Raw genomic sequence first — 19,100 nt, forward strand, 5'->3', positions numbered from 1 at the left:
AAATACCTTTTACTCTATATTCATTTTTATTAATTTTAATATTCCCAGTTGATGCGATTTAATCCGGGATACCAATATCAATTCAAGGGGTATTATAGTAAATAAAAGACATTTATCTGTGGCGAAAGGATGACTCGTAATCAGATTATACGGGCAAAAGGAGATATGGTGCACAGGTGGCGGTTCCCTAGTGGAGGAAACGATTCGAGTCGGCATTCTCAAGATGAGATAATTCAGGTAGCCAAAGAAAAATAAGGAAAAACCAATTCATTTAACGCCTCTCAATCTCTCTCTTTGCTTTTTCCCCCCTCAAACATTTCTTCGCCACACCTCTCCTTTACAGAGACATCCGAAGAGTGAAGACATGGCTAGCTGCTCCAGCATGGCATCGGCTGCTTCAGTGTTCTTGCGAACACCCAATGTTCCAAGCTCGGCAGCTTCCAAGACCACCAACATGGTCTTTTACCCTTCAAGAAACAACAAAAACACAAGGCTTGTTGTGAGGGCGGCTGGGGCGGAGGCTTCACCGCCGTCTCCAGCCCCAGCAACCACCACTGCACCACCCGAAGGTGGCGAAGCCCCGAAGCCTAAGCCACCTCCAATTGGACCAAAAAGAGGCACCAAGGTTAGCACTTAGTTACCTCCAGACAGACGGTCTGATAGCTTAAACACAATATATCAATCATTATAAAAATATATAATTTATCTTTATTTTGAATCATCTTGAGGTTGGAGTTAAATCGAGTTTTGCACTTTGTTTTATGTTTTAAATAAAAAAAAGTTCCATGAAATGGTTTTTGATGCCATAGGTGAAGATTCTAAGGAAGGAGTCGTACTGGTACAACAGCTACGGTTCAGTTGTTACAGTTGACCAGGTCACTCTTTTTTATCTCTATGCTCTTTCTTCCTACTAAATTACGGTAACGTATGAGGATTGTCGTAGTCTTGATTTATTCTTTATAATATTTTTAAATTATGGATTTCGTTGCGATGTTAACCTTAAAATTCATTACGATGTCACATTGTATTATGTTACTGTTGTAATTGAATACTATGTCTTGAAACGATTGTTTTTGATTGCAGGATCCCAAGACTCGGTACCCAGTTGTGGTTCGATTCAACAAAGTGAATTACGCCAATGTATCTACCAATAACTACGCACTGGATGAGATTGCAGAAGTTAAATGAGTCACTGTTGCATTTTGTAATATCTTTAGTTTTCAGTGATTTATGTGTATGCTCAGACTCCCCCACCCCCTCTTTCTCTCCAGCTTTGAACTTGTTTCTACCGTAAACGTCGTGTAGAATATTATCATCTTCTCTCTCTCTCTCTCTCTCTTTTCTTTTCTTCTTTTCCCACATTCAAAAGTTCGCCTGACAACTTCCGGTTTGTTCCACGGTACATACCCTTGGAGATGTGCCGGATTTGCAGACATGAATCTTTTAAGGAAAGAGATAAATTTGGATAATATGACTTGCAGCCATCAAATAAAAACGATTACCGTGGTTAAGAAAAGCTGTAAAACTGAATATAAACCCTAAAAAGCTACTGCCGGACTCATCTCAAGTGTTTGCAAATCTTTGATGCTAAAAACATGTTGCAACGTGCAACGGTATTCTTGCTCGGATCAATTTTTATGCTTAAAATAGATTAAAACACCTATCCGATTTGTTTTATTATCATAATAGCTGAGCCCCCTCCAAATAACAGAACTGTTTTTTCAATAATGATCAAGATTTCCAGACAAGAACTTTCAACTTTCATGCATGAATCACATGACAAAGAGGCTCATGGCATAACATGAGATGACCATAGCTACTTTACTCAGCAAGCTACCGTATGCAATATAACTCAGATCCTGGTGGACTGTTCATATGCAAACAAGAACCCTGTTTCTTTCTGCTTTTGGTATAGTTTTACGAGAAGGAAACTGTTCCTGTCGATGATCGGTGTTGTAACAACTAGAGACGGTAATAAGAGGCAAAGATGATAACATTCAGACCATACTGCACACTATTTCATTATTTTAGCAAGAAGAATTCATTGTATCCTTTTTCCATCTCATTGCTTGTCTAACATAAACTATATTTCTCAACAAGAAATTAAACCCGAATCCTATTAACTGTCATTGTAAGAAAACTATAGAAAAATGTGAACCCTATAGACTTGAATCAAAGTATATGGAAGGCAAACTAACCTTCCTTTCAAAGAACTCTTCCATCCATTCCATCAAGACGACCTGACCATAGTCCCTTTACCGGTGGCAACTGAGCTACAAAAGCACTCCAAGGAGGGTAACCGACTCCACTTCCACGCACACGACCATCCAAGCGCAGAGATAAATAGCTGCATAATGAAACACCTTACAAGTAAATTTCACTAGCACCGGGATTTCTATAGACGGTTTTCTAAGCATTTCTTCTTCATTTGGAAGGTCTGAGAAGGCATGTCTCGTTATATTCGGGTATCATCGAATGAAAAGAAGATGGTAAGGTGGAGGAACTCTTACACAGGAGATTAAGGAGAAACACCAGCCAACTTCTTTTGTTCATTCAACCATCTGTATATAAAGTTTAAACAAATATATATCAGATAAGACAGAGAACATGAGAACTACAAAAAAAAAATGATCATTGCATTGCTCGGAAGTCAGAACATAATCTTACTCTCTCCACTCGGAAACATAAACTGGGGTCAGCTGCCAAAGCCTCTTTCTTTTTGCAGTGATCTCTTTATGTCTTCGCTCTCATCAAGTCGAGACTAGGTGAATTCCCATCCGTAGCGAAAGTAACCACCAGCACCCCTCTTTCCAGAAGCCTCTCAGTGAATGGCTCACTAAGTTTAAACGACTCTAGGATGAACGACGTGGGGCCGGAACATATTACAAGACTAGCAATTCCTCTCAAACTGCTAACCGGAATGATCATATTTTCATTCACTCGGAGCTTAAGATTCGAAAGGCTTTCTTCTCTCAATAGTCTGGCTAGTTGTGCGTTCTTGGCAGTGTTCTCCCTGAAATAAAGAAATGCAAAGATAGATACCGTTTCAATGTCAATGCCAAGACTTGTTAAAGTGTCGGGGATTTCAGATGATCATACAGGATTGGTTAGGGAAGCAATTAACTGTGTGGTGGCTATTAATCCTCCCAAGGCACTGCTTGCGATGAATGCAAGGCAAAAGAACATTCGCAAGGACCGAAAGGAAGATAGAACTTCACTCCTTATCCTGGCATCAGAACTAAGAACAAAATTCAAAAGAAGTTATTAACAAGCCTCAATTTCAAAACAAAACCTGATAATCATAAGCATTTAATAACAAGAAATCAAATCAGAAAAAACCACTCAAAAAACTCCATCATATCATTTTAATCCATCCAAATCCTTTGGACTCACAATTTATGCACCATAAGTATAAAATTCTCAGCTTCAACCGAGGTGTAAAAGTTTGCATCAATGACTAGTTTACATCAGCAAAAAGGATCTTCAAACCCCATATATATGAACACAAAATCAGAAGATTTTTTTTTAAAAAAATAAGATTAATGAGAGAGAACTGAGAAGAGTACCTAATTTCTGAGGAGGATGAGGGCTTATTAGCTGCTGAACAAACTAAGGAAGAAGACAGCAATGGGGGCTTTGCAGGAGATCTTGCACTGATAGAAGAGAGTGCGTTCTTTCTATAGATGGGGTTTTGGAAGCAAAGTCCGAAACTACTGTACTTTAATCTAAGGTTTGAGGGACCAACAATATAACAAAACAGTTCCATGGAAGCCATGGCCGGAGAGTTACCTGGAACTTAATACGTGGTAGCCCTTTGTACTTCGACAGCAAACCTCAAATAGAACGATCTGCTTGCTCAAATAGTGGTGATCGGCGGTTGTAAACGCTTTTAGCGGTGAACTGTCTATTCTTTTCCCACTTCCACCCCGGAATGTCCGATCCACCAACTGGATGAGGTGGTTTTGTCGCTGAAATGCTTAACAGAACCAAGGGAGGTAGAGCGTCCCGAAACAGATTCCAATTCCATTCGCCAGTAAAGTCTACCATATCGCCCATCTTCGCCCATTCGAAAGCGGTACCCCCATTAACTAAGATATGGTCCCTTGTAGGGCTAAATTTTTATATTAAACAATGAAATTGAATTTTATTTATAATAGTCTTTTATAGTATTTAATCTGATTTAATTGATCAATAAATCTAATATCAAAGCTAAAAGTATCAAAAATTGACTGGTCAAAGAAGACATTTAAAGCTTATTTAAGAACTCCAAATAAGATTTTAATGGGACGTGCATTTGACTAATTGTTTCCTTTTGTTTTAAAAAAAATACTCTTTTACAAGTTACAACACTTTGTAATCGGTAAATTTACTATACAGCTCCTTACAATATAACATGATGTATTTTAGTTTTTACAGTTTAAAATAAAATAAAAGTTCTTTCGTTAGAAAAAGAGAGAACAGTAAAATGATTAATTTTTGTAATAATTTAAAATATAAGAACCAAACTACACTTTATTCTATGATACGGGAACTTGTAGGGTAATTTTACCCTTTTTAACCACTTCTTCCTAAATCATCCATTGCACATGTATCAACTGTGTTCCCCCCCCCCCTCTGAAATATAACCTCAACAAAAGTTTATGGAAAAAGGGAAATCCTAGGGAGAAAGAAGAAGGAAAACAATTTGTACTAGTAATTAACGTAAATGAATATGAAAGAATGAGGGGAAATCAGAGATCAGTGAAGACAAAGACTGATTTACTTCGAGGATGAAGAAGAAGCAGGAGGTGGTGAAGAAGACTCGAATTTGTAGTGTTTATCAACGGCAACGGCGACATCCCATGTGCAACTGAGACCTTTAGGGATAACAACAAGATCTCCGGCACCAAACTCCACAAACTCCGATGAACCTTTTGGATATGCCTTCACTTTCCCTTTCAGCAAATAACAAGTTTCCTCTGCATCAAACTTCAGCTGGTATTTCCCAGGTGAGCAACCCCATCTGTGAAATCATAACATATCTAAATATCAATCAAGAAGAAGACGAATTGAATCATAGGACGTGAGAGCTTACTTGGGCCAACACTTGATGTTAAGCTCTGAGAGCTTAGACTCTGAAGGATTTCTTTCCACGACAATTCTCAGGTTATTTCCAGCCATTGAAGATTTTTTTTTAATATGAATGAAATTAGAGAGGTATTCCAGATTTAAGCTTTGGTATGACCCATAGGTGTATATATAGGGAAACAGGCAAAGCAAAACAGAGGGTTTTTGGTTTTGGTTTAGGGTAAGCAGAACAGAGGATGGTCTTGGCTGTGCTAATGAAAAATATTGGTTTTAGTGGAAAAAATGGAAAAGCAGTGGCAGCCGGCAGGAGATTACCTTGGTCAAAGGTTGACTGTGGTAAATGACAAGGTGAAACGTGGCATCAGACAATTCGATAGAAAAATGCTGTTTGACCAAAGGGTATCATGGTCTTGAAGATACAGACGCAGCTTTGACTGCATGGTGCATGCTCCTCAGTTTTTTTTAGCTAAAATAGGAAAGTTTTGCTTAATTAATTTTTTTAATTTAAGAAAAATATATATTTAATGTAAAAAAATCATATGATATTGAATGGTTGCTGGATTGCTGCATAATAAATTGTTTTGATATTTTAATATTTAAGTTATTAATTTTATAAATTTTAGTTAAAAACAATGTACTGATTTAAAATTTCCAAAATAATGTTTGATCAGTCACAGCTTTATTTTATTTTACGTTGGATCCATCTCTGACGTGTTCTATTCGTTATCCTCTTCATCGGACACTGCCAATGTCGCACGTGCAATACCACTACCACATGCTCATATTATCTAACAAAACTGCCTGTCGATGTACTCTCTTTTGACAATTGACATATATATTATAAATGTGTATTTTTTTAATTCATAATATATATATATATATATATATAAGTTAAAAGCCTAAAAGGTAATTTTTTAATATAGGGAAATGTATTTTATGATTTATTATATTTATTGAAAATTTTATTAATTAGATAAAATATAATATTATTGAAATATATATTATATTTATATTATAGTAAATTGACTATTTTATACTGATTATCATTTAATTAAGATTACTTTTGGATAAAGTTATAAGCCGTGTCTTGCTTTTGTTGGCATTTCATGGCATATTAATCGATCAATGTGAAACGCAAAAGATGTTATATGGGCAATGAAAGTCGATGTGTTTTGGATAAAGAATACTGAACACGTTCTACATTGTGGACGGAGTTCGCACCTCTTTTATTAAAAAACTTAATTTCTGTCTAACTTAGAGAAAATGGATGGTGAGATATACTTTTTGCTATTATATTTTGAGAATTGTACTCTGAAGAACTGCTTTCATTTTGGGTACGGACTTTGCACAGATTTAGTGTCCTTATTGGAAGTCTATCCTTGTAAGAGGAAATTATGGGAGGTACACGAGGATGGAGTTAGCAGCAAGGAACTTGAGGTTTTTAATGAAGCTCTCGACCATATTAAGAGACTAGGATTCCACAGTTTTCGCATTGAGATGGATGGCGCTAAAGCAGTTCGGGTGGTGCATGAGGCTTCAAATGCGCTGCACGATCATGTTCTTGTGGATGCAGTTCGGCTTCTTCAAACGGAGGTCTGTATCTGACAAATCTCTTGTAAGTAATATCAGATAACAGATGTTGTGACGAAGTTGTATCTAAGGCAACCTTTTAAGAGATGCTATTTAATGTTCTCTCAAATTAAAATGCTTAAACTATTTATAATCCTTGCAACACTTAAATTAAAGATAATTATATTTAAATACATTTGAGTTTACTATTTTTAAATATTATTATAATAATAGTAACATTTTTTATATAGAAAGCAGCCATTTTTATTGAAAATAGAAAATATCTAGAATTAGGACTGTTTAAAAATGCAAGATATAAACCAGAGGTGGGTATACGGGCTACCCGCCCGTTTAGCCCGCGGGTTTTGACGGTACGGGCTAAAAAGCCCGCATTCATAAAAGGTTTTGAATTTTAAGGCCCGCGGCCTGTCCATTTAACCCGCGGGCTAAACGGGCTTACCCGCGGCCCGTTTAATAAAACTAATTTTAAATACTTTAAATACAATAAAAAAATAATGTTTTAACTTACTACACCTTTAAAAATGATCGAGCAACTTGAAAAGGAAGGTAGCACTGTCAAAATAATAAATAATATTTAAATTTTATTTTAAATAGCCGGAAATGATTATAAAATATTATTTTTTTAATTTTTTAATCATTAATATATATATATATATAATGATATAATTACTTAAACTCAAATTAAAAAAACAATATTCACTTATATCACCAAATTGAAAAACAAATAAAACAATAACCACATTATACTTTTATAAAACACGATTATTCAAGGCTATAATATGAATACACAAAAGTGTCTGAAAGTAGAAATTCAAACATAAAAATTTAACAAAGTCAAACATTATACAAATCTAACAAGAAAGTTGTCAAGTGTTTCTAATAATTGTATTTTATGGATACTTTAGAGAAATACTAAAACATAATATGAAAATATAAAATAAAATACTTACAGTATAAGAGTAAATTTGAAAGATACAATTATACTAAAATTGATAAAAATATAAGTCATTAATTTGTTAAAATATATTTATTTTGTAAAAGTCTTTAAAAGTTGAAAAGTATGTTTTCAATTTTTTATTTTACTTTTCTTTCTTATTTTTAATCCAAATATTACGTGTCATGTGATATATTATTAGAATATCACGTGACTTTTTATAATTAAAGAACAAAATGGATAACATACTTCATGAAAAAAAATAAAGGTCAAAATTAAATAAAAAAACTTTAAATACCAAAATGATAATGATGTATATTTAAATGAAAAAAATATCAAGCAACGGTAAAATTATGACAAACGCCCTAATAAATTTAAGAACTACAATAGTTATAAGTAACATCATATTTATAAGTAATTTATTTTCTTTTTCTATAAAATTCTTTAAGTTTATTCTCTCTAAAATTTTATAAATTTTAAATTAAGCGGGCTTTAGCGGGTTTAACGGGTAGCCCGCGGTTATACCCATTAAACCCGCGGGTTTAACGGTCCGGGCTAAAAAGCCCACAATTTAAACGGTCTTCAATTTTTGAGGCCCGAAGCACGTACGGGTCGCGGGTTAAACGGGTAGCCCGCTGGCCTTAGCTCATATACCCAGCTCTAATATAAACTACATGATCTGTTGACCTATAGACCCAGTTAAAAAATATCAAATATTTATAATGAAAAATATAAACTACATGATCTGTTGACCTATAGACCCAGTTAAAAAATATCAAATATTTATAATGAAAATACATGGTTTTCTGGGTTGGATACTTGATCCGTTATTTTTCTTGAATTTCCAGGTCGTGTTCTGGTCATAAGATATCCTTTAACCGAGCATATATATATATATATATATATATATATATATATATATATATATATATATTATTTTTATATTAGATTTTTTATTCATAATTCTTAAATTATTTCACTCTAACATTTCAAATTCCTAATTTCTTAAATCATTTCACTATAACATTTTAAATTATTAATTTTTTAAATTATTTCACTCTACCGATCTAAATTATTTCTTTTAACTTCAAATATTTTAAACTTAATTGTATTTTAATAAATTTTATCTTTTAATTATAAAATTTAAATTTTTAAATTTTATAAGTAGATTATGTATTATATACCTTTAAATTTTAAATTGACATAATTTCAAAAGTAGATCCCAACGTTTAATAAAATGGTCATTTTGGCCCTTATTCTTTTTTTTGAAGCATTTTGGCCCCAATGTTTTACTTTGGGAGAAAAAGCTTCATCTATAGATGAAAACTATTAGTTAACACACGATTAACGCTCTAAAATATGAGCATTTTTAACCTAAAATCAAACTTTGAGGGCTAAAATGCCAAAAAAAAAAAGAATAAGGGACAAAATGATTATTCTGTCAAATATTATGGTCGTTTTTACCCTAAAATGAAACATTATGATCCAAAATGCTTCAAAAAATAGAATACGGGACAAAATGATCATTTTAATAAACGTTGGGGGTTATTTTTTGGCATTATACCTTTTAAATTTTATAATTTTTATATGTATTTTTTAAATATATATAATTTAAAGGGAAAAATAGAAGAAAAAAATATGAACCAAGTACCCGTGACCCAAAAAATGTTGGTATTCGGGTTTTATGAATATATGGATTTAACAGCCCAGGAAACGGGTCGGTATTTTGGTACCCAAAAATCTCGGATATCTAATATTTCGGATACTCGATTTTAAACACCCCTATCTAGAACTACAATAAAGGTTTATAATCATAATCGTAAATTGAATCACATAATTATGACATTTTCTTGTAACAATTTACACAAAAAACTAACAACTTGAGATCATACAATGACCATACGAAGAAAAGATTAAAAACTCAATGAAAAACTCAAATAAAATATAGATACGAATAAATCTGATTGCATTGATAAAAGAACCACAAAAGATTATCAAATTATTGAAAGATCATTAACAAACCGCAAATCAAAGTCGAGCAACGTGAAAAAATTATCCACGAATGCAACCGCGTATCAAAATTCAATCAGAGAATCCAAAGTAAGGAAGATCAACATAATAACAAATAAACAATATTATTATCAGTCAAGGAGATATCAAATCCAATCCTAAAAAAATGAATAAAAATTACAACAAAAAGATCGAAAACATATCAAAAAGATAAAAGAAAAGTTGACAAAACAAAAACATAATTATTAAAATCTAAAAAAACAAAAGAGAAGTATAGATCAAATATACAAAGTAAAAAGATATAAATACAAACAATCGACTATTAACACTAAAATAATTTTGTATTTTCTATAATAATAATAATAAAAAAATTAATATTCAATCTACTTATATAATATATGTTTTTCATTACAATTTTAAATAAAAAGGAGTTACATTCAAAATTTCAACTTTATCATAAATTATCTAAAGATTATTACAAAATATATTCTCCATAAGGGTGGGGATGCAGCATGTGACAATGTGAACACGACAGCTAGGAATCCATGTTAGGCGTTACAAAACAATTTATCTGGGTCGATATTTTTATTGTTTGAACGGATCATGTACCAATGAGCGTGGGATTTCTTTTGGAAAATAATTTTGTGTAGTATATTTTTTTATCTTATTTTTATAAGTTTTATAATGGGTGAATTCACGAGATAATGTTCTCGATTTTTTTTTTCACGATATGGTGCACATCCCAGATTAATTGCTGGAATGGGGTGAATTCAACAGTGGTCTTGGAGGTCGCCATGGCATCCGGGCGACCTTGGAGGTCGCCATGGCATCCGAGCGACCTTGGAGGTCGCCATGGCATCCGGGCGACCTGTGTGTATTACAGAATAGGGCCATGCAATCAACATGGGACATGCAATCAACATGGGACGTGGGAATGCATGGGGGAGGGGATGCATGCAATCAACATGGGACGTGGGAATGCATGGGGGAGGGGATGCATGGGGTGGGAATGCATGGGGGAGGGATCAACATGGGATGTGGGAATGCATGGGGGAGGGGATGGTGCATTGGACGTGGGAATGCATGGGGTGGGAATGCATGGGGGAGGGGATGGTGCATTGGACGTGGGAACTGTGCATGGATATGCACGGCGAACTGTAGGTCACGGTGGTCGCCATGGAGTCTCGGCGACCAAGGTCCTGCTGCATGCGTTGCATCATAGCTCATAGCTTGCATGCATGCGTTGCATCATAGCTCATAGCTCAGAGATTCCTGCACCCGTACCTGTATGTGTTGCATCTATATTACGTTATTGCAGCGTTAATTTAGCTGTGAGCCTTTCAATGCTCAATAGTTAACGCTCAGTTGTTTTATAAAAGGATATGGGGTATAGGGTAGAAGCACAAGCAGAACCAGCACATATAAATTTTGCCGAGAGAAATAAAAGGAAGAAGAAGAAAAGAAGATAAAGGCTCAAACATAGTTGAGGTAATTTTTTTATTGTTTAATTTAGTTTATTATATGAAATTATTAGTTTGTTAGTTTCGGGTGCAACTTAAAACTAAAATCTAGTTAATTAGTTTGTTAGTATAAATTATTAGTTTGTAAGTTTAAGTTATATATTAGTTTATTAGTTTAAGTTATATTATATTATATAAAAAATTAGTTAATTAGTTTCTTAGTTTAAGTTATTAAATATAAAAATATTAATTAATTTGTTAGTGTCTTTAAACGTATATTAGGTTGTTCGTTGAAGTTGAAGTTATATTATAATAAAATTAATTAGTGCTTAATTAGTTTGTTATTTTAACTAAGTTATATTATAATAAAGAAATAGTTTATTACTTTAAGGTATATTATAATATATTAGATTATATAAAATTAATTGTGGGAGCTATTGTTGTTTAAATAAATATTTTGTTTACACATACATGACATTATTTTACAATATTTGCCCACGTACAGATTGATTCGAAGAAAGAAACAAGGCAGGAAAAGAAAGTAAAGGAAGAAGGCATAAAGACGTGAGTAATTTATTATTTTTTGTTGTCCATTTTTTGTTGTTGTGTATGTGTAAATTAGTTAGTTAGTAAGTTTATATTAGATTTATATAAACTAATTTGTGCGAGATAATTTCCGTTTTAAAAAATATTGTGTTTAAAATATTTAGTGTTGTTTTAAAAATATTTGTTTAATTTACATTGTATGTGTATTAGTAAGAAGTAAAAATTAATTGAATGAAATAATCCGGACAACGCATTATCTCGCGAAATAATTATTTTGAGAACATTATCTCGACAGTTTTGCCTAACAAATTTGTTTGATATTTTTAAAAAAAAAATATTATCAAACTAATCATTATTATTAGTAATAATTACTAAATGATTAGTATCAAATCTAAATCATTAAATATTTATAATAAATAATTATTAGTGATTATGACTAAATCATATTATTATTAAATCATTAAATATCAAATCATTAGATTAATAGTAATTATCAAATCATTATTAGGTTTATTAGTAAGCAATCAATCAAGTTAATAATAACTTTTATTTGATCATTAATATAATAGTATATTATATTATTTTAATAATTTATGAAATTATCTTATCTAATTTTTAATCTAAATTAATTTATTTTTTATTTGTAGAGAAAATGAGCAACAACTTTTTCACGATTGTCCATTATAATGGACAGATTATGGAAAATGAGGTCGGAGTTGTTTCAGTCTGAAAAACCAATAAATATGATGTTCAAAAAAGACATCACATTTATAGAAATGAAGCATAAGATAGAAAGAAAATTCGAGTTGCAGTGGATGGTTTGAGGTATAGGTTTATGATATGCTCTAACCCAGTCAGATATGCTGCAGTTCCACTTGAAGAAGATGATGATATTGGAACCATGGTTGGATTACATGAGTCAACCAATATAGCAGTTATTGAATTATTTGTTGATGTGCGTAACATATGTGATGTTCCTGGGTCATCAAGAGGTGTGGCTCAAAATCCATCTGAAATGGCTTTATATAGTCAGTTTGAGGAGCCGACATACAGGTTCCCGAACAGTTTTATGGCACTATTGGAAAGTGTAAATGAAGTCGGGGGGACATCTATAGCAGCAGAGTATGAGACGAGAAACATACCGGAATTGGTTGTTGATATTGACGCTGAAAATCGATGGGGAGAAATTCATGATGATTCAAGCGAAGATGAAGAAACTGAAGAACCCGTTTTGGGCGGCGACGAAAATATTTTTGGTGGAGGTGCAATTGATGAAGTTCCGACACCGTATGAAGCTACTCCTCACATGTACGAGATAGATTATGATGCAATGAGGGCACCTGAATTCCCAGACATGCCACATTTACCTCCGTACCAAATGACTGAATCATTCGATAATTCTGGTGAATTTTCAGTTGGGGTGCAATTCAGAGGAAAAAATGAAGCTACGCTGGCTATTAAAGAGTACTGCATCAAATGCCATGTTGATGTCCATGTTGCAGAGTCCAACCAGAAAACCCTATACGCAAAGTGTGTAAAATATGGCCCAGAGTGCAAGTGGAAGATCAGAGTGTCGAAAAATCAAAGGCACGATGTTTGGGTCATCACGAGGTACAATGGTTCGCACACATGTTTGCGAAACTCCATCGAACAAGACCACCGACTATTGGACTCCGATGTAATATGTGAATACGTGAAGGCGATGGTTGAAAAGGATCCAAGGATATCTTGTTCAGTGTTAGCTGCATCTATTCGAAGCCAATTTGGATATCAAGTAAAATATGGCAAGGTGTGGAATGCGAAAATGAAGGCAATGAAGTTGACGTATGGAGATTGGGATACATCGTACAATGAGCTACCACATTTGCTACAAGCAATGAAGCGATTTATCCCAGGAACTATAGTGAAGTCTCAAACCATGCCCGCATATGACGAAGAAGGTCAACTTCTGCCAGGGAAGAAAATATTTCATAGACTATTTTGGGCATTCAAGGCATGTATTGAAGGATTTCCATTTTGCAAACGTATGATCCAAGTAGATGGTACGTGGTTGTATGGTCAATATAGGCATGTACTTTTGATGGCAGTTGCTCAAGATGGTGAGCGAAATATCTTCCCAATTGCATTCGCCATTGTTGAGGGAGAGACAACAGAGGCTTGGGATTTCTTTCTGACCAATCTACGTCAATATGTCGTTCGTGAAGATGGAGTTTGCTTGATATCCGATAGAGGAACGGGTATTTTGGCGGCAATTGAATGACCAGGAAGTCGTTGGATACCTCCGTATGCATATCCGACATTTTGTATCCGTCATATTGGCAAGAATAGTATCGACCAGTTTCATAACGCACATATTCGTAGCGAGATAGTCAGCATGGGTAAGTTTTATTTTCAATATTTGTGTATTTTTTACGTGGTTTTTTTAATTGCGGTTTAACACAATATATTATGGAACAGGATACAAACTACGTCGACCAAATTTTGACAAGAGATTGGAGAATTTGAAGGTATTTTACGATGATCAGCGTGTTTGGAAGTAGGCTTCAAAATACCGCGGGAAAAATGGTCGCAAGCATACGATGAAGGTCGGAGATACGGACATATGACCACAAACCTTGTTGAGGCCATTAATTCGGTACTAAAAGGTACACGCCATCTCCCAATAGCGAGTGTGGTGAAAGAGACGTACTTTAGACTGGGTAAAGTTTGGTCGGACAAAGGCAAGGAAATTGAGAGTCTCATAAATAGAGGTAAAACTTGGGCTCCTACAGTGGTGGAATCAATGGAAGCAAATGAGCGATTGGCAACATCAATGGTTGTTCATAATTTCGACCGAGTTGGTCATACTTTTGTCGTGTCGTGCATACGTCGTAACGTCGGAGGAGAAGACCAAACATTTAGAGTTGATTTACGACACAAATGGTGTGATTGTGGTCGTTTTCAGGCATGGAAATATCCATGTGCTCATGCAGTCGCTGCATGTATGTATGCTGGTGTAAGCGCATACACTTATGTTGATGAATGCTTCCACCTACGTAGGATATTAAATGTCTACAGCTATGTGTTCAGACAGATCCCGAATGAATCATATTGGCCCAAAAAGGATCATGATGAATGGCTACCTAATCCAATGCTTCGCAGAAGTCCAAAGGGTCGACCTGAGTCCACTCGAATTCATACCAGTATGGATTTTCATGCTATAGAGAGAGGTCAAGCAAAGAGATGCGGATTATGTAGGGGTGAAGGCCATTCAAAAACAATTGTCCTAATTTACCAAGATATAGGCCTCATCATTAGTAATCATATATGTATTTCTATGTATTTATTAATCATTATAAAAATGATTTAATAATGATTTAAATATTTAATGATTTGATGATTTAGTAATGATTTGATAATAATCATTATAGTAATGATTTGATAATAATCATTATAATAATGATTTAATAATGATTTAAATATTTAATGAACAAATATTTAGTAATGATTTGATAATAATCATTATAGTAATGATTTGATAATAATCATTATAATAATGATTTATTAATAATCATTATAAAAATGATTTAATAATGATTTAAATATTTAATGATTTGATGATTTAGTAATGATTTGATAATAATCATTATAGTAATGATTTGATAATAATCATTATAATAATGATTTAATAATGATTTAAATATTTAATGATTTGATGATTTAGTAATGATTTGATAATAATCATTATAGTAATGATTTGATAATAATCATTATAATAATGATTTAATAATGATTTAAATATTTAATGATTTGATGATTTAGTAATGATTTGATAATAATCATTATAGTAATGATTTGATAATAATCATTATAATAATGATTTAGTAATAATCATTATAAAAATGATTTAATAATGATTTAAATATTTAATGATTTGATGATTTAGTAATGATTTGATAATAATCATTATAATAATGATTTTATAATAATTATTTAGTTATTATTTAGAATACTAACAAATGAGTGTACAAGTGTGGATTACTGAGTTTAAATTTATACATAGTCGAATTTATGTATGATTTTTAAATATTTAATGATTTGATATCAATGATTTACTAATTATTATTAATAAGGATTTATTGTTAATATTTAATTATTTGATACTAATGATTTAAAATAGTTGATTTACTAAATATCTAATTATTTGATACTAGTAATGATTTGATACTAAAAATCATTGTTAAGGTAAAAAAAAGTAGTCTAATTTCAATAAATAATTTGTAATAAATAGCAAACGAGTTTACAATTTTTGTCGATGTCGGGGTGTTGTTGAATGATAATGTCGGGGCGGACGTCTGATACGTTGTGGCCGTTGTGGCTCAGGAGTATTGTACCCATCCCCCTCATTCATTGGGGGTATTTGAACTGTCATGTGTTCAAAGTCATACGTCGACGAAAACGTAGGAGAATAGATGGGTGCCTCAGGCTGCACAAACTCTGGTATGTATGCCGGGCCAGTAGAATCATCAACTGCGTGATGCAACGATTGTGGTGCGCTATTATCCACATCGGTCATTTCCGCTTCAGTTTGTAGAGATGAACTCCCACTCCCACTCGGTAGAGAGTATTCAGCTTTACCAAATCTTTTCTTAAACCTCAAAAATTGTCGCCTCTCTACTATTGTTGTGAGGAACGGCTTTCCATTATCCAAAAATAAGCAAGGTAAGCCGAAGTCTCAAAATTAAAGTCGTCGTCTTGAATGGCGTCAAGAGTTGGCATGAATGAAGCCCTATTGTTCCAAGCATTAATGTAGGTTGCATGCTTCTCAACCCAATTAACGCTTTCTTTACGACGACCATCAAATCTGTGCAGTTCGTCATGCGTCTCAACCCAATTCACTGGACGACGACCATCTAAGTTTTGGAGGAGGACATGATCCCATGGACTCCGCGGAATAGGTTGGTGGAAGTGGAATTGCCTCAGCACTCTATCCCCAAATTGGATCTCAACAAAAGCAAAATTGATCAATGGTGTAACAGCACACCAATATTGAAACCCATCTAAAATATCGTGCGGTATCAACGCAAATAATTCTTCATTCATGTATGGTCTCCAATTAAACTGTAAAATTACAAAAACAATAAAATTTATTTAAATCAGATAATATAGTTAATTTAAATAATAATTAAAAAATACAAATTATGCATACCTCCTTTTTGGCCTTAATGTCGATCTTCAACCTGAACTCTTTAATGTTGTTGTGCACCAACCCTGTGCCTTCAATTTTATGCCTCCATCTGTATATCAATCAAAACAAAAATAGAGACATTTTGTTCAATAATTTTAATCAAAATAAATATTTTTTAATTAATATTTTATATTAAAATAGAGGATTCATATTACCTTCCGGCAAGTGGAAAGTCAACCGCAGTCCGACTAATCGGTGTCAAAAACGGAAGTCTATGCCAAGCCCATGATTGTAGCAGCAATAGACATCCACCGATTTCTACTGTATTATTATCATTCACGACTAATGACGCCTTGCACATCTCACGATACAAGAACGCCAATATCGCCGAACCCCAGCTATATTGCCTACAATTCTCAAAATTTGTTAAAAAAGAAGATACTGAGTGTGAACATAACTACCGGATTTATCAGGCATCAAAATTCCCCCAATCAATTGTAATATATACGCTCGTGTTGCATATATAATTTCGTGCTCCGTACTATTTGATTGAAGTTGAAATTCATTCTTCAACCATGACAACCTCACCCGCCACCCTTTACACTCTGGTGGTACGGGCGCTTTCCCAAGAAACAAGTTGCAAAGTTGTTCCACCTTATTAAACTCATGTGACATTACCACCGGCATCCCATTAGTTTGGACCCCGAGTTGCATTGCCACATCCTCCAAAGTTATCGTGCATTCGCCACACGGCAAATGAAACGTGTGCGTTTCTGGTCTCCAACGTTCAATCAACGCACTGATCAAACCTGGGACCAACTTGTAATCTCGCACAAATGTGATATACCAAAATCCAGCCTCTTGCAAATTTTCTTCTATTAGTGGGTGTGGCTTGGGCACTTTATGTAGTCGAAGACGAAGGACTCGCTGCTCGTCCTCCTACAATTAAATATTTCAAAAAAATTATCACAATCATAAATAATATTCAAATATTTATTAATTATAATTCATTAAACAAATATTTTATTCACCATTATTCCCAAATGACTTGAAATATGTTCATTGTCAAGCCTCAACAGTGGAATTTGGTCAGCCATTGGAATGAATCTGTAAAAAAAATTAAACAACAATATTTAAAAAATCATTTAATATAATCTAATATAAACTAACTAACTAATTTACAACACTAAACTTTAATATAATAGCTTATAATATAATAAACTAATAAACTAACAAACTAAACTTTTTAAAATATAAGTTAAACGTAAACGCTAAACCCTTAAACAACTAATAAAATATTCTTCTATATAACTAAAACTAACTAATAAACTATTTTTTCATTATAATATACTACTAATAAACTTACTAACTAATTTTTTATATAATATAAATTCAACAAACAAATATAACTTAACTATTTAACTAACACAAACTAATTAAATAATTTTTTTATATAACTAACTATTAACAATACAAACTAATTAATTATTTTTTAACTATATAACTATCAAACATATACTAATAAAATATTTTTTAATTTATGTATACTATAACTTAAACTAACAATCATATAACCCTAAACTAACAAACTAATTAGCTGCTTTTTGTTTTACCCTAAACCCTAAACTAACAAATTAAACATTTATAATAATAAAATAATTTAAATACAAAAAATTTACCTTATCTCCCTTTCGAATTCTTCTTACTTTCCTTTCTCCCTTTCTTTCTTTCTTTCCTTTCTCCCTTTCTTTCTTTCTCGGCTGCAATCACTTCTCCCTTTCTTCTACAATCTCTTCTCCCTTTCTTTCTTTCTTTTATAACCGGCTGCCTCAATTATTTCACCAACCGACTGCCTTAATTATTTCACCAATAATTGTACAATTGCAGCTTCAATTATTGTACCAATTATTTCACATGCATGCAGCAATGGTTCACATGGTTTCATTGGGAGCCGTAGGCATGCAGCATGCACACGTGAAGGAATCTATATGGCTGCATGTGAATGGATGATGGGGCTGCATGTGAATGGATGATGGGAATGGACGATGGGAATGGCGCCGGGACTACATGGCGACCTATAAGGTCGCCGGGAGTACATGGCGACCTACAAGGTCGCCGGGACTACATGGCGACCTACAAGGTCGCCTAGGCTGCATGGCGACCTCTCTATTCCACTGCATGGCCACCTCGCATGGGGAGAACGACCTCTCTATTCCACTGTATGGCCACCTCGCATGGCTCGCACTCGTATGGCTCGTATGCATGGGGACCTCGCATGGGGAGAACGACCTCTCTATTCCACTGCATGGCCACCTCGCATGGCTCG

The 19,100-nt window shown here is 33.6% G+C and overlaps 2 protein-coding genes and 1 pseudogene across 4 annotated transcripts; 1 reads left to right on the forward strand and 2 right to left on the reverse strand.

Moving 5' to 3' along the window:
• Positions 1–233: 233 nt before the first annotated feature.
• Positions 234–8,529, forward strand: LOC120165316 (photosystem I reaction center subunit IV B, chloroplastic-like). Of its 3 annotated transcripts, XM_039174873.1 has the most exons (5): positions 237–625; positions 810–875; positions 1,084–1,223; positions 6,704–6,708; positions 8,475–8,529. In XM_039174873.1, the coding sequence occupies exons 1-3, from the start codon at positions 365–367 to the stop codon at positions 1,186–1,188; spliced, it is 432 nt and encodes a 143-aa protein (XP_039030804.1). In that variant the 5' UTR covers positions 237–364; the 3' UTR covers positions 1,189–1,223; positions 6,704–6,708; positions 8,475–8,529. The 3 variants fall into 3 exon arrangements, with proteins under 3 accessions (XP_039030811.1, XP_039030804.1, XP_039030797.1); XM_039174880.1 differs by lacking the exons at positions 6,704–6,708; positions 8,475–8,529 and having other exon boundaries at positions 234–625; positions 816–875; positions 1,084–1,269; XM_039174866.1 differs by lacking the exons at positions 6,704–6,708; positions 8,475–8,529 and having other exon boundaries at positions 238–625; positions 1,084–1,269.
• LOC120163659 lies at positions 1,992–4,056 on the reverse strand (annotated as a pseudogene).
• Positions 4,744–12,488, reverse strand: LOC120165338. The gene is made up of 4 exons (XM_039174887.1): positions 12,483–12,488; positions 5,314–5,318; positions 5,075–5,177; positions 4,744–5,002 (listed from the first exon to the last, which is right to left on the reverse strand). Exons 3-4 carry the CDS (start codon positions 5,158–5,160, stop codon positions 4,759–4,761), a joined length of 330 nt encoding a protein of 109 aa, XP_039030818.1. The 5' UTR covers positions 5,161–5,177; positions 5,314–5,318; positions 12,483–12,488; the 3' UTR covers positions 4,744–4,758.
• Positions 12,489–19,100: the final 6,612 nt, after the last annotated feature.

Source organism: Hibiscus syriacus, unplaced genomic scaffold (genome assembly GCF_006381635.1).
Source record: "Hibiscus syriacus cultivar Baekdansim isolate YM2019G1 unplaced genomic scaffold, ASM638163v2 tig00002919_pilon, whole genome shotgun sequence".
Lineage (NCBI taxonomy): Eukaryota > Viridiplantae > Streptophyta > Magnoliopsida > Malvales > Malvaceae > Hibiscus > Hibiscus syriacus.